General features: G+C 39.2%; 1 protein-coding gene across 1 annotated transcript in view; it reads right to left on the bottom strand.

The window, feature by feature from the left end:
* Positions 1–14,049, bottom strand: part of KRAS (KRAS proto-oncogene, GTPase) — a 38,688-nt gene extending 24,639 nt beyond the window's left edge. Inside the window, exons 1-2 of the mRNA XM_060166718.1 lie at positions 13,921–14,049; positions 9,961–10,082 (exon numbers count right to left, since the gene is read on the bottom strand). Coding sequence (XP_060022701.1) covers positions 9,961–10,071 — 111 coding nt within the window. The 5' untranslated portion in view covers positions 10,072–10,082; positions 13,921–14,049. The remainder of the gene's footprint in view (positions 1–9,960; positions 10,083–13,920) is intronic.
* Between the last annotated feature and the right edge of the window lie 289 nt (positions 14,050–14,338).

Here is a 14,338-nt window from a genome sequence, read left to right as displayed (position 1 = left end):
TGCGCAGCAAGGAAGATCCCACGCAGCCAAAAATAAAAAAAATAAAAGAAATGACAGAACCTGAACTAAGGCAGCAAAAGCAGTAAGATGGAGAAGATTAAACAGTTTTGAGAAATACTTAACGGGTAAAACTGACAGAACAACCCTCATACATCACTTACAGCAATGTTTACAGCAGCATCATTCAAAATGGCCAAAAAGAGGAAACAATCCAAATGCCCATCAACTGATGAATACATAAACAAATATCCATACAAGAGAGTATTATTCAGCCATAAAAAGGAATGAAGTATTTAAACATGTGACAACATAGATGAACCTTGAAAATATTATCCTACATGAAAGAAGCCAGACACAAAAGGCCACATATTGTATGATTTCAATTACATGAAATATTCAGAACAGGCAAATCCACAGAGACAGAAAGTAGATTAATGGTTGCCAGGGGCTGGCAGAAGGGATTGGGGAGTGACTGCTAATTGGTATGGGGTGATAAAAATGTGACAGAATTAGATGGGGTGATGGTTGCATAACTTTGTGAATATACTAAAACCCACCTAACTGTACACTTTAGAGGATGAATTTTATGTTATGTGAATTATATCTCAATTTTTTTAAAATGGCAGAGCTTATTGTTTAGAGATGGGAACATAATGGGAAGGGGACAGGAAAATGAGTTCAATTTGGGGCATGTTGAATTCCATATGTTCGCGGGTTGCTCTGGTGCTATGACCTGCAGGCAGCTTTGATATATAGGGCTGATGCTCAGGGCTGAAATCTAGGCTAAAGATACACTCCTGAATCTTCAATCTATGTCACCTGCAGAACCCCACTTACTTGCGGTGTGAGAATGGGCAAACTACTTAACCTCTAGTCTACTCTAAGCTATTGTTTCTTTTGCTGTAAAAGTGGGTAAATAATAATGAAGAGGACTCTGTATACAGGTTAGGATTAAAGACCAGGAAAAAGTGCTCTAAAAAGTTAACTGTGTTATTTCATATTTTACATTGTACATGCTATTACAGGCCCAAAGGGTAGGGGGCAGGCCACTGGCTACTAGGAACTGTATAGCAACAGCAGTATCTTGCCCTTATAAGAATCACTGGACATCTACATTTGGACTACTTTTTCCAAAACCACTCACTGTATTTCAAAATAAATATAATGGAGCTGGACAAGCTCCAGGGAAAAAGAGTAAAACTCTGAGGTTTATGAAGGATTTCTGTACTGATTAGGGAGTAAGGGTGTTAAAAGAGCTTGACACCTTCTGTCTCATGACGGAATTTTTGGTTAAGACATTCATTAGAAGTAAGGATAAAGAAAACAAAGACTTCTTTACTAAATAATGGACATTTGAAATTATAAGAATGTTGAATCTTAGCTTAGGACTGGAGAGAATAAAATGTGTACTATGTCCAAGAGATAAAATCTGAATAAACTCAAAGAAAATTTGCATAACAGATTTTGAAAATAAGGATATTATAAGCCTACATCTGTAACCTGTTGAAGTCATGTGGCATTCTCCCATAAATTATCACTTGATGCCAAGGTCAGAATGTGAGGCTGGATCAATCATGGATCCAATCTTAATAATTACAGATGTCAATATAATTTTCATATTTTGAATTATTGTATCTCTCAGCTGTTATTTAATTGGCCTAATACCAATTCCTTTAACTGTACCTCTTTATCTGTTATACATCTGTATTATCCAATTTGTTGAGGTTTTAAAAAGGGGGGAAGAAAGTAAATATGAAGTAATCTGATGGTATCTAATACTCTAGTGACTTCTCTCCCTCAAAAATTAGGATTTATTTTTCCCTCTCAAACAGTATATGCTCATTTTTTAAAAAACAAAAACACTACAGGGCTTCTCTGGTGGTGCAGTGGTTGAGAGTCCGCCTGCCGATGCAGGGGACGCGGGTTCGTGCCCCAGTCCGGGAAGATCCCACATGCCGCAGAGCGGCTGGGCCCGTGAGTCATGGCCGCTGAGCCTGCGCGTCCAGAGCCTGTGCTCCGCAACGGGAGAGGCCACAACAGTGAGAGGCCCGTGTACCGAAAAACAAACAAACAAAAAAACACTACAGAGTTTGGCATACGTCCTACCATATTTTAGTACATATTCACATTGTTTTTAAATAAAAAGACTCATACTCTACACAAAGTGCTACGATACAGCTTCTCTTACATAATGGACAGTTTTTCAATGTCAGTACATATAGATCTACCTAATCCTTTCTGAAAACTGTATAATATAATTTGTACAAAGATACCATAACTTACCTCACCTATTCCCTACTGGTAGATGTGTAGATTATTTCCACTTTTAAAAATTATAAACAACACTGCAATAACACTCCTGGGTATACATCTTAAACACTTATCCAACTGAATCTTTCAGATAAATTTCTGTAAGTGGAATCAATTGGTCAAAGAACATGTAGTTTCCATTTTGATAAATACTGCCAAACTGATGGCCTCCAGAAAGTTTATAAGAAGGTATACTCTCACTACAGCATAAAGAGTACACATTTTCCATGCCTTTCCAAGCCTGTTATCATTTTAATCTTAGTCAACGTGAAAATAAAAGATGTTATTTATTGTTTGAACTTGCATTTCTACATTAATGAAGTATCTTTTAGTATGTTTCGACAGCACTTTTTGTATGAGTGTGGATAGGTTGGCTATTTATATGCCTTTTTTTTCCTATTTGGATGTTTGCTTTTTTCTAATTCAAATACAGGAGAGCTTCTTGATTGACAGATGATGCAAGTAGTTTTCCCAGGTTTCCATTTGTCTTGGATTTTTGTTAAAGGTGTTTTCGTCTTTATGTAGCTAAACAGCTCAATCTTTTCCCAAATGGTTTAAGAATACTTTGAGGGCTTCCCTGGTGGCGCAGTGGTTGAGAGTCCGCCTGCCAATGCAGGGTACACGGGTTCGTGCCCCGGTCTGGGAAGATCCCACATGCCGCGGAGCAGCTGGGCCCGTGAGCCACAGCCGCTGAGCCTGCGCGTCCCAGAGCCTGTGCTCCGCAACGGGAGAGGCGACAACAGTGAGAGGCCCGCGTACCGCAAAAAAAAAGAGAATACTTTGAAAATGAAAAGGATTCCTACTTTTCTCTCAATGGAGAAAAATATTTAATCCCAATTCCACAAATAAAAAAGCTAACCTAATGTTAAATTATTCAATCTGTGTTGATTGACATTATCATTTTTATTTCAATAGCTGTCTAATGTTTAACATTAAAACTTACACAAGGTAGAACCAGTGTACTCATCATGGGAGAAAGAAGACATGGAGGAAGAATGAACTCATGATTTTTAAATAAAATCTACTGCTTAGCTCTGTCTGTTGAAAAGGGTCTAGAAGCAGTGACACTCCAGTAGTGACACCACCTAACATCCAGGACTTAATTTCTAAATATCATTCCCTAGTAAAAGGAATTAGGGCTCTCTGGACAAATGGCTGAATCCAGGGTAGGGACAGGGAAAGAACAAAGGGAACCTGGAATACACTGTGCCAGAAAGTAAGAAAGAGCTCAAAAACTGATGGGGATGTGTCAAAAGATACAGAGGCCAGCTTGAAAGGGATTCCACTGGCCAAATCAAAAATATATTTGAGCACCAAAATCAATAATGACAAGAATAGACTTTAACACATCAGATGAAAAAAGAATCCATGAGTCTGTACGGATACAAATAAGACAAACCAAATAAATAAGGAGAGGGAAGAGAAAAGAGAGAAACCTTACTTATGGTAGATGTCAAATAATAAATGTAGAAATAATGACAGAGTTAGATTACCTACCACTTTGCAGTCACTATGGTGGTAGTTTGCTCTGGTTAGAATTATCAGTGGCTACTACATCCCACTGGGTGCAAATATGTTGGAGAACAGGATATTTATAGTCTCAAAGTATCTCCCCACAGAGTACACATTAATTACAAAAGAACTAAAGATACCTTTACAGAGAGACAATTGATAGATATGACCTTAACCAAATAACCAATGTTAACATAACATCATCAATAATGGGACAAGCCAGCATCTTGTGCCTCCTGATGTGATACACCAAGGAGGGTATAACATCACTTACATAGTATTTCTACCAAAAATGTTTAATCCAAATCTGACCAGGAGGAAACAATCAGACAAAACTAAAGGAGAGGACATTCTACAAAACAACTGGCCTGAATTCTTCAAAAAGTGCCACTGTCACGAATGACTAAGAAAAGCTGAGAAACTGTTCTAGATTTTGAGACATGACACATGATTTTTGATCCTGGGATCAGGAAAAAAAAAAAAAAAAGAATTGCTGAGAGCACATTCTGGGAACTGATAAAATTTGAACATGGACTATATGTTAGATAAAACATTGTATCAATGTTGAATTTCCTAAATTTTGTTACTGCGTTGTAGTTATACAATGAATTATTCTTATTGTTAGAAGAGGGTCAGCAAACTTGTTCCGTAAAAAACAGACAGTACTTGGTCTCTGTTGCAGCCACTCAGCTCTGCCACTGTAGTGCAAAAGCAGCCATAGACAACATGTAAACACTCAAGCACAGCTGTGCCCCAATAAAACTTAACAGAAACAGACACAGGCTGTATTTGGCCAGACCCCTGTGTTTAGAGGTAAAGGGTCCTAACATGCGCAACTTATTCTAAAAAAGTGCAGCAAAAATAAATAATATGTATTCAAGTATGTGTGTGTACATACACAGGCACACACACATAAAGTAACTATGTCTAGTTTAAAGGTTAAGAGGTATTCACTGTACTATTTTTCACTACTTTTCCATAGGCTTGAAATTTTCAAAATAGAAAGTTCAAAAATTACCTAAGGTAAGCAATATAGCCCTACTTAATCCTCTCAAATATTTTGTTTTTACTACCCATTTCTAATTTTATTACATTAAGATCACAATAATATAACTGTTCCAAAAACCTAGGCACTATGAGACAATATAGTTAAGAGATATAAGAAATCTATCGCCCTCCTAAAGCATAAAGCCTCTAAATTAAGTTATATATAATTAGGATCACTGTCTAGAAACACTGCTCTCCATATACATCTAAGACTAATAACCTCCATGAAGGCAGTGATGCAGTTCCTTTTGCTCCTCAGTGTATCTCTAGACCGTAGGAAGGCTGCATGGTACAGAGTAGGCACTAATAACATTTATGGAACTAAGAAATTAGTTGCATTGCTTAAACCAGACTCTTAAGAGACGCCAAACGATAAAGGATAAAGTTTTCTTTTCCTTTAATTTATTTCCATTGCCAACTTTCATTTGCATGTTTTTAAAGCTTTGTATTTATAAAAACCCAAGTTAGAATAAAATGTGTCCAATAATTTTCAACATTCAGGGCTCAATAAATAGTTATTATTAAGTACTTATTCTTAAATTGATCTAAATACAGTGCCTGAATTTTGTGTTAGTTTATTCTAAAAATCAGGCGTTCTCAACTATTCTACAGTCCTATAAAAATTTACAAAATGTGAACTTTCACAATTTGCCACTTTCGAATAGGCCCTTCCTAACACCCCATGTAAAACATCACTAAGTTCTGAACTCTGTAAGGTACCTCCTGCGTACCTGAAAAGAAATTCACAGAGCCACAGTGCCCCTTCTCATTCCCTCAGACAAAGTGACCTCAAGCAGTGCTAACAAGGGCACCACCCTATTTTCTCCTACATGGCCACATTTCCTTTCTTAGTCAAAAATATTCACCCATATATTTAATTAGTTAGGTCTAACTGGTCCACACAGTAATCTTAATAACATTGGCAAAGTAAAACTGTTAGATTTTTTTTTGACACTTTAGATTGTTAAAACATTAGTTATATAAAATAAGTCTTTTAAATAAAATTTATACAGTTATAAATTGATTATACCCACAGTTTAAAAAGAAAAAATATCCAAACTTAGGATTTCATTTTTTATTATAAAAGCGAATAAGCTGACCAGTAGAGGGCACTCACTTGAAAGGGGGGAGAAGAGTGGCCACAGTCTTGAAGAGAAATGGATGTACAAAATTGCTGTGTTGTACCTTGTTTTAAAAACAGAATGTTTTAACAGAACACTAGTGTAAGCTAATATAACACATTGTTAGTTTAGAAAATGTAAGGTTTAGATCTATATTATGTTTAAAAATCTAACATAAACGATATTCAGGGACTTGAGCCTCACAATTTATAGGACGTTTAAAGCTATATGTAACGCATAGTATTGGGGTCTCAACCTCAGCACTGCTGACATTCTGGACCACGTGATTATTTTCTGGGGGGCCCTCCTGTGCACTGCAGGAGGAGTAACATACCCCAGCCTCTGCCCACTACAGAGGCCAGTAGCAGCCCCCTCTTCAAGCTGTGACATCCAAAAACATCTCCAGATTTAGCCAAATGTCCCGAGGGGCAAAGTCACCACCTATTCCTTGTTAATAACTACTGATACATATGTTAAAAAACAAAACCAAAGAAACAGAAAAATAACAGCTTACAATATTAAACAGAGCTTTTCTTACACCACTCTTCAATACTGGTTTCGTATTACAAATTTTCTCTCTATAATTTAAATACCTTAATCAGCAATTCCATAATTAACAAGGAAAAAATTTTTAAAAGAGAAACTGATACATCTTGGTGAATAAACACTCCGCGGCTCAGAGCACTAAAGATGGAACAAATCAATCCAATTATGACTCCATTCTTTCTTACTGACTAGAAAACTGTTTCATCAAAGAAAGGCATAATACTTGGACTGAATTAGAAATGTCACATTAACAGAAGCATACAGATGTCAATGAATTGGAGACTGGGAAAAAATACTTCTTTCTATGTCTATTTTTATATTGTATCCAGTAGATACTTGTTAGATATTTGCTAACTGACCAACTGACAGTTCTGATCTCTACTTCCATTTTTCTGCTTCCACCAAATTTTACCTTAGAAAACACATTTCAGAGAACATGTTTTTATAATAACATGATCTCCAAACTATAAAAACATATACTATTTCTAGCCTGGTACTGTGTTTGGGGACTGAGTTTTTAATAATCCTGCACCACTAACAAGGTATTTCGTTCTCTCTTGGAACTCTTCAGTGGGCTTCAAAAAAGATAAAGGTAAAATCTTTTCAGAACAGAAGTAAAGGTGATCATCATGTGCAAATATAAACATGCTCCATCTACGTGTCATACCTAATTCTATATCATATCTCTGCTATTAAGATGCCATTAGATAGTAGGCTAAGTTCAAATTTTGATATATTAATAATCTGAATCAGCCTCCAACACTAAATATTTTTAGCTTGAAGGCTAATTTTTCATTTTTATAAAGCTATACAAGGGTGCAGTGGAAATTCCACTTAACTTGGTCTCAGAAAACTTAAAATTCCACCACTTGCTAGCTTAAGTATCCTTATGCAAGTTACAACCTCTCAGAGACCATTTTTATTGATAAAATGAAAGAAACAATGACCACCTTCCTTACCTGGCTCACAGTTTTGGGTTGGCCAAAAAGTTCACTCGGGTTTTTCCATAACATGAAAAAATCGAACGAACTTTTTGGTCGACCCAATATAAATCTCTGAAAATTCTAAACCACTAGAAAATATGGTATTAGTTAATTAAAATTTTTTCCTAAACTTCTGTCCATTTGTTTAATGCAGAAAAACTGATGAGAACTCCAAATGTGCAAAGTCTATGACCTCTCTTATTTTCTCTGACCTACACTGTTCACCTACCAGAAACTTAACAGCAGTAGTGATACCCACTACCCTTCAACTTTTTACAAAAATGCCATGTCAGTATTTTTGTTTAACCACTTATGAAAATAAACTACTAAATTCTCTTGCTTTTCTTCTAGTTGAACTACACCAAGAATTCAATGTGTCAGTTCCCTCAGAGACTCACTGTAACTTGGGAGATAAGAGACAATCTCTGATAACCATTTCCCAGGTGGCTACACTAGTGACGGAATGTCAGTTTCAAAGTTCACAGGTAATCAATGCTTCCCTGGGTCAAGTTTCTGGTTTGGCAGAAATCATAATCAGAGTTAATGGGTCTGAGTTTATAAACTTTTTTTTAACCTTCCCCCAAAATAAAGGATTGACTTTTAGTTTTATTTCTTTAAAATTTATATTGCACTTTAACAATTTTGACCAAAAGATTTCCTAACCTTTTTTTTTTAATCACATTCTTATACATCATTCTTGACCTCTGATAGGAAACAGTGTGTAATGGAATTCTTCAGATTTTCAGAAAAGATGGAGGGCACTTCTGCTAAAATCAAAATCATATTCCAGAATCCCAGGAAAACTGCCATGCTTAACTTAAATTCTGTTAAAATGTCCTTTTACTTCCAATTTAAATGGTGGAGTATGACGAGTAACCTTGGCTTCAGAAATAGGTGAACTATTTAATCCTCCTCAAAGTAAAAAATAAACAAAACCATTAGCATTGAATTGACTTGCCAAGAGGAAATACAGAGAGACTATTACATAGGTGGTCCACTTCAGTTAGATTCTTCCCTTTTACTAATGCAAATTATTAAACTTGGAAGCCAAATGAAAGCTGCTTCTATGTTTAAATCAGATCTTTGTAAATAAGGGTTATTTCTTCATTTTTTTCCCTCCAGTACCAGAAATATCTGACATTTCCTTATGAACATTTCCTTGTCAATCCTCAAAGTTCTACACTACATAAACATCTTCCCAAGGCCAACAATGCTCTCAGAACCTACCTAAGTGCAGTCAAGGTGTTTTTTTAAGACATTACACAGCACAATACCTTAACAGGGCATTTTTGACCTATTCTAGACCCTACAGCTTGGGACTCAGAGAAAGTTATGGGAAATTTTTCAGAGCTGATTAAAAAAACTGGTATATCAGATCTAGAAAAAAGCTAAGGGATTAGGAGGATCGCTTACCCTGGGGTAAAGAAGTCTAAGAAATAATCTAATAACATAAATCTATTTCAAAGATGAGCTGATATTATGTTAAACTTCACAGGAAGATTCAGATTATGCATGAAATATGCTAATAATTACATTCTGGAAATTAGTTAACAAGGACAGTTGTGTGCCATTCCCTCCTGCAGGTCTTTGGGATTAAATAAATCCTTATCTGCTTGAGATCAACTGAGTATAGTGCTGCCAGAAGGCAGTGGGAAACATACTACGTGACCTCTCAAGGTCTCTGCTAGGCCTTTATTCTATCATTTTGCTGTTGGCCATTCCTTTGGTATATTTTTATGAAACTGAAAAAGTCTGAAAATTATTCATTAATCAATTTGTAATAAAAAACAATTCTAACATTGTCTTGAATAAATTGAAAAAGGGCTGTAAAGCAAAGGTAAAGACTGGTGATGGTACTCTTACATATCACCTGATATACATATACATAAACGCAAAGAATGAGCTTTCTAAAATGCATCAGGTAGTTGTAGGTTCTCCACTACTTCAATGTGAAGAGAAAACATGAAAATACTACTAATTCAGTGTTTTTAATTCAATCATCAAATGATTACACTTCACCAGTATAAATCAACTCTATATGTGACATCAAAATACCAAAAAAAAATACCAAAACCCCATAAAAATAGGCACATTAAAAAAAAAAAAAAGACTGTTAGATATGTCTCATCTTACAGATAAGATGTAAATTCACATTTTCACCCTGTGAGAAAACTCTGAAAAACACTTCCAATCCAAATGCACATACACTAACACGGAGTGAACGTCACAGATAGTATTATTGTCCTGAGAGAAAACAGGCTGGTGTCTCATATATCAGAGTAATGCCTTGAAATCCAAGTACATTTTAGATAACTTAATAAAAGTATTATCAGTATAACTACCTTGTGATGAGTAGTCACAGAAAATGATCAGAAAAACCTTTTTTTGTACCCAAAGGATGGGCCTGCACAAATCAATATGCATATGAAAACAAGATTTACCTCTATCGTAGGATCATATTCATCCACAAAGTGATTCTGAATTAGCTGTATCGTCAAGGCACTCTTGCCTACGCCACCAGCTCCAACTACCACAAGTTTATATTCAGTCATTTTCAGCAGGCCTTATGACAAAAATGGAAATGTGACTCAATTAGAACGTGTGCCACACGTGAGGTTAATATAACCCAAACACTCTTATCAATACCTCTTAACACAAGTTCACCTTTACATGGAACATTATTTCAAAATACCTCACAAAATTCAATGACAAAACTCCGGATGACTACAGATGTGTATTGGTAATGAATTGTACTTCGTTGACAAACTCCTCCATGAGCATTTGAGAAAAACTCATTCGGAGTACATAGTTCTTTTACCTTGGATTCAGGTGGCTCCATCTCAAGAGCCCGTCTGCTCTTCGGCAGCAGGTAATGGCTCTCGAAGGAGCAGGCCATGACTTCATTCAGTACAAGTGTCAAGCACACTGCTCTATACCCTGAGGACACACCCCCACAAAACTTGCTGACAGCTATCGCCACAGTATTCCTCATCGACTCGGGCCCCTAAGAGTTACAGTGGATATGCCAGAGTGCCTCTGTTGGGGCCAACAGCTACAGAAAACTTTTAAAAAGCATCATCATAGTAGTTCTCCTGGACAGTTAGCAAGAATCAGATGGGGGTGGGGGGAGGACTGTCAAATAAAGCTGGACAGTACATTGGGAAAATAAAAACTGAGATGCCAAAGCAGATAAGGACGATACCTGGTAACATTTTAATCTGTACATTATCTGCTGGGGAAAATAACGGTGTAAAAACCTAAGAGAACTTCGAGAATTTTTAACTAACTATTCAGTACAGATGATGTGATCATCAATCACAATCTATAATGCTATATCAGTGCTGAAAAATAGCACTTTGCACAAGAAAAATATAATTATATAATATTTAAAGACAAGCACACTTTTAATGAGAGAATTTTTAAAAGATGTATTTCTCAGTAATCCACATGACTTTTATTCTCTGCTTCTCATACATCATCTCCCAACAGTAGCAATAAATATCGACAACTTGTAAGGTTAACGAAGCCAAGACAGAAAATAATTTTTTAGTCAGCTGTTTCAAACTTTCTGAAAGGAAAATGAATTTATTTACTTTAATCTCCTTTCCCTCAATAACTACATGATATTACTACAAATAAGTAGTGAACTGAAGAAAGAATGGCAGTGAATGAACAATAATTTATTACAGGGTAAGTAGCTCAAAATTAATGAATGTACAGATATTGTATATAAACACTATATACATGCAGCATCCTATTTACCGAAGACCAAGAATTATCCCAATAGGCACCTCACCACCCTACCCCCCAAAAAGTAATATGTTTTTCCAAGTGATAACATACTAACTACCTCTTCACGCTATTCCTGAACCTACTCACAGAGAGCAGACAGGCCAGACAACTGTCGTATCACAGTTCCTCCCTGGCCTGCTCTGCGGCACCTAGCCTTGTCTAGGGCCACCACAAACATGTATCACATCCTGTTTGCTCCCCCTTTTCATTCCTAATATTGACCACAGCAAATGGGATAGGTGAGGATAATCTCACCAAAATGTATCCTCTAGTTCCCTGCCCAGCCCACCCCTCCAATAAAATTTGGATAGCCCAGAACAGTAGCTCTCAAAATGTGTTCCAGGAACCCATTAGGGTTCCTAAGACTTTGGGAGAGGGCCCAAGAGGTCAAAAACTGGTTTCACGATAATGCTATGATGTGATTTACCCTTTCCACTCTTATTCGCTCACAAGTGTACAGAATTTTCCAGATGTGTGATAATAGATTGAATACAGAAGCAGATGTGAGGATCCAGCTGTCTACTAAACCATATAATTAGAGATTTGCAAAAGTGCAAAACAATGCCACTCTTCTCACAATTTTTGTGTTTGTTTTGGAAAAGTTACTTTTCATTAAAAATTCTACTTCCGTTACCAAGTAATAGGCTTATTATTTCTTTTTTCAATGAATTAATATTTTTTTAATTCTCAATTTTAATTTCTATTGTGCTAAATATTGACACACTCCAAATTGGGATCTTCAATAACTTTTAAGAGTGTAAAGGGGTCCAGATCCTTATGACCAGTAAGTTTGCTAGTCTAAGAGAGACTGTGGACAAATACTGGATTAGAGCTTAGTTGTACATACATGTGTGAATTCTGAAAGACACACACCTTCTGGTCTACTTCTTTACAATGGTTATTTCTGAAAAAAATCTTTGACTTGGATTTCAAAAATCAAGTAACATTTAAACCCACTAGAGAGAACTGGGTTCCCAAAGAAGATCAATAGGCCAGAAGGAGCCCCCTCACCCAAAGCTACAAAAGCTAGCAAGCGGTGTAACTGGGAACAGGACAGTCTGTTCAGGAAAAGAATTTTCACTTTGTCATAAAACAAAATGAATTATCATTTCATCTACTATCTCTTAAAACCAAGAATGCCTGTGGATGGATACAGTCTAAAGTAAACAGTATTGTTATCAACCATATTTGTCATCTCTAGTCTATTACACGCCCGAGTCAGCATTTTGGACCTTAGTCACCTAAGAATGACATCACTCACAAGGTTGATTCTGAGATGATTATGAACAGACTTTTTTCCCTTTGTGATTTCTTTTTGAATGATTTTTTCCATTACAAATGTAACATGTATATTGTGTAAAAAATTAGAAAATACCTTTCTGTTCTTAACCCCTTATTTTGGTGGATATCAAGATTTAAGAAGGCTACTTGAGGACTTCAACTACAACATGCACATGCCTAAGAGTATTTCAGGCAGTTGGCTGGCAGATTGCTACAATTAACTCCTCTGGTAGGTCAGTTAAAAAAAAAAATTGTGTGACAGCCGTTTAGGAGTACGGTAATAACTCCTGGGATGGGGGTCAAATATGTACGCATAAGGGTAATACAGAAGAGATGGTTGAAAGGACAACAACAGGCAAATTAAACTTCAAATACAATTCTAGCTATTGCTGTCTACACTCAACTAGAAAGGAAAAAGCCCTGCTTCTGCTCTGCGGGTTTGCTGCGTGTGTTTTAACTTGACAAAGCAAAACAGACCTTCTGGGATTAACTTTTTCTTTTTCACTAAGTACAGGCTTTATGTTGTAGGGTGTTGGCCACCTGTTCTTCCACCACCATCTCTACCTCCACCTCCTCCTTTGTGGCCACAGCAATGTCACAGCCCATACATGGGGGAGGGGAGCAGTCAGGAACTCGGCTGCAGATGCATTTTTTTCCAAACACAATAACCTCAAACAGTGGTCTCTAAGCACTTTCCTCTGCGCTTCCAAAACGCGACCTCCCCTATTACTCATATATCCCCCTACACACTGAAAAAAGGACCACAAGCCGTCCAGTCCGCGCTCGAGGGAGAAGTTTATACCCTCGTCCTAGAGATGCGAGACGCAGCACAGAAGGCAGTAACCGAGGCAGCCGGGTGCTGGGAAGGGAGGAAGAGGTGCGGGAGCGAAGGGAGCGAGAGGGAGAGGGAAGGACGGCGAGGGGGAGGGGAGGCTGGAGCGCAGCGGGAGTAACCTCCACCGCACCCGACCGCCCCGAGGGGCGGCCCGCCCGGCCCGCGAGTTTCACCCCGGCCGCCTCCAGCCGCGGCTCTCGGCGAGGAGGAAGGAAGGGGTTCCCCGTCCAGGAAGCAGCACCAGCGGCGGCCGCCTCCAGCCTCACCCTCCTCAGCCCCGCACCGCCCATTCCTCATTCCCCGCGTCGCCGCGTCCCCGCGTCTACCCCGGCAGACCCCCCCCACCCCGTCCGCCCGCCCGGGCCCCGCGCCCGCGCCCCCTCCCCGCTCCTCCGGGGACCCCCAATTCATTCACTCGTCGCCGGCCCCACCCGGCGCCGGAGAGGAGGGTCGGGACCCCGGTAGGGGCCAGGAGGGGTGGTCCGCTCCGTACCTCTCTCCTGCACCTGGGAGCCGCCGAGCCTCTGGCCCCCGCCGCCGCCTTCAGTGCCTGCGCCGCGCTCTCTCCCCGTCCGAAATGGCGGGGGCCGGGAGTACTGGCCGAGCCGCCGCCGCCACCGCTGCCGCCGCCGCCGCCGCCGCCACCACCGCCGCCGCTGTGCCTCCGCCGCCGCGGCCGCCGCCTAGGGAAATCGAGCTCCGAGAGCACCGATGAGTTCGGGGCCGGGCGGCCGCAGAGGGCAGTGCTATCGATGCGCTCGGTGCTCGATTCCTCTCCAGACGAGAGTGCGGGGAGGGAGCGGCTGAGGGCGGTGTGGGAAGAGGGAAGAGCGAGCCTGCGAGCGCTGCCGGGGAGAGGGAGGGGGCCGGGCCCGGCCGTGGAGGGGGCGGACCAGGTCGGCGGAGGAGGG

The sequence above is a fragment of the Lagenorhynchus albirostris genome, chromosome 11 (genome assembly GCF_949774975.1).
Source record: "Lagenorhynchus albirostris chromosome 11, mLagAlb1.1, whole genome shotgun sequence".
Lineage (NCBI taxonomy): Eukaryota > Metazoa > Chordata > Mammalia > Artiodactyla > Delphinidae > Lagenorhynchus > Lagenorhynchus albirostris.
This window is presented reverse-complemented; position numbering and strand designations above follow the sequence as displayed.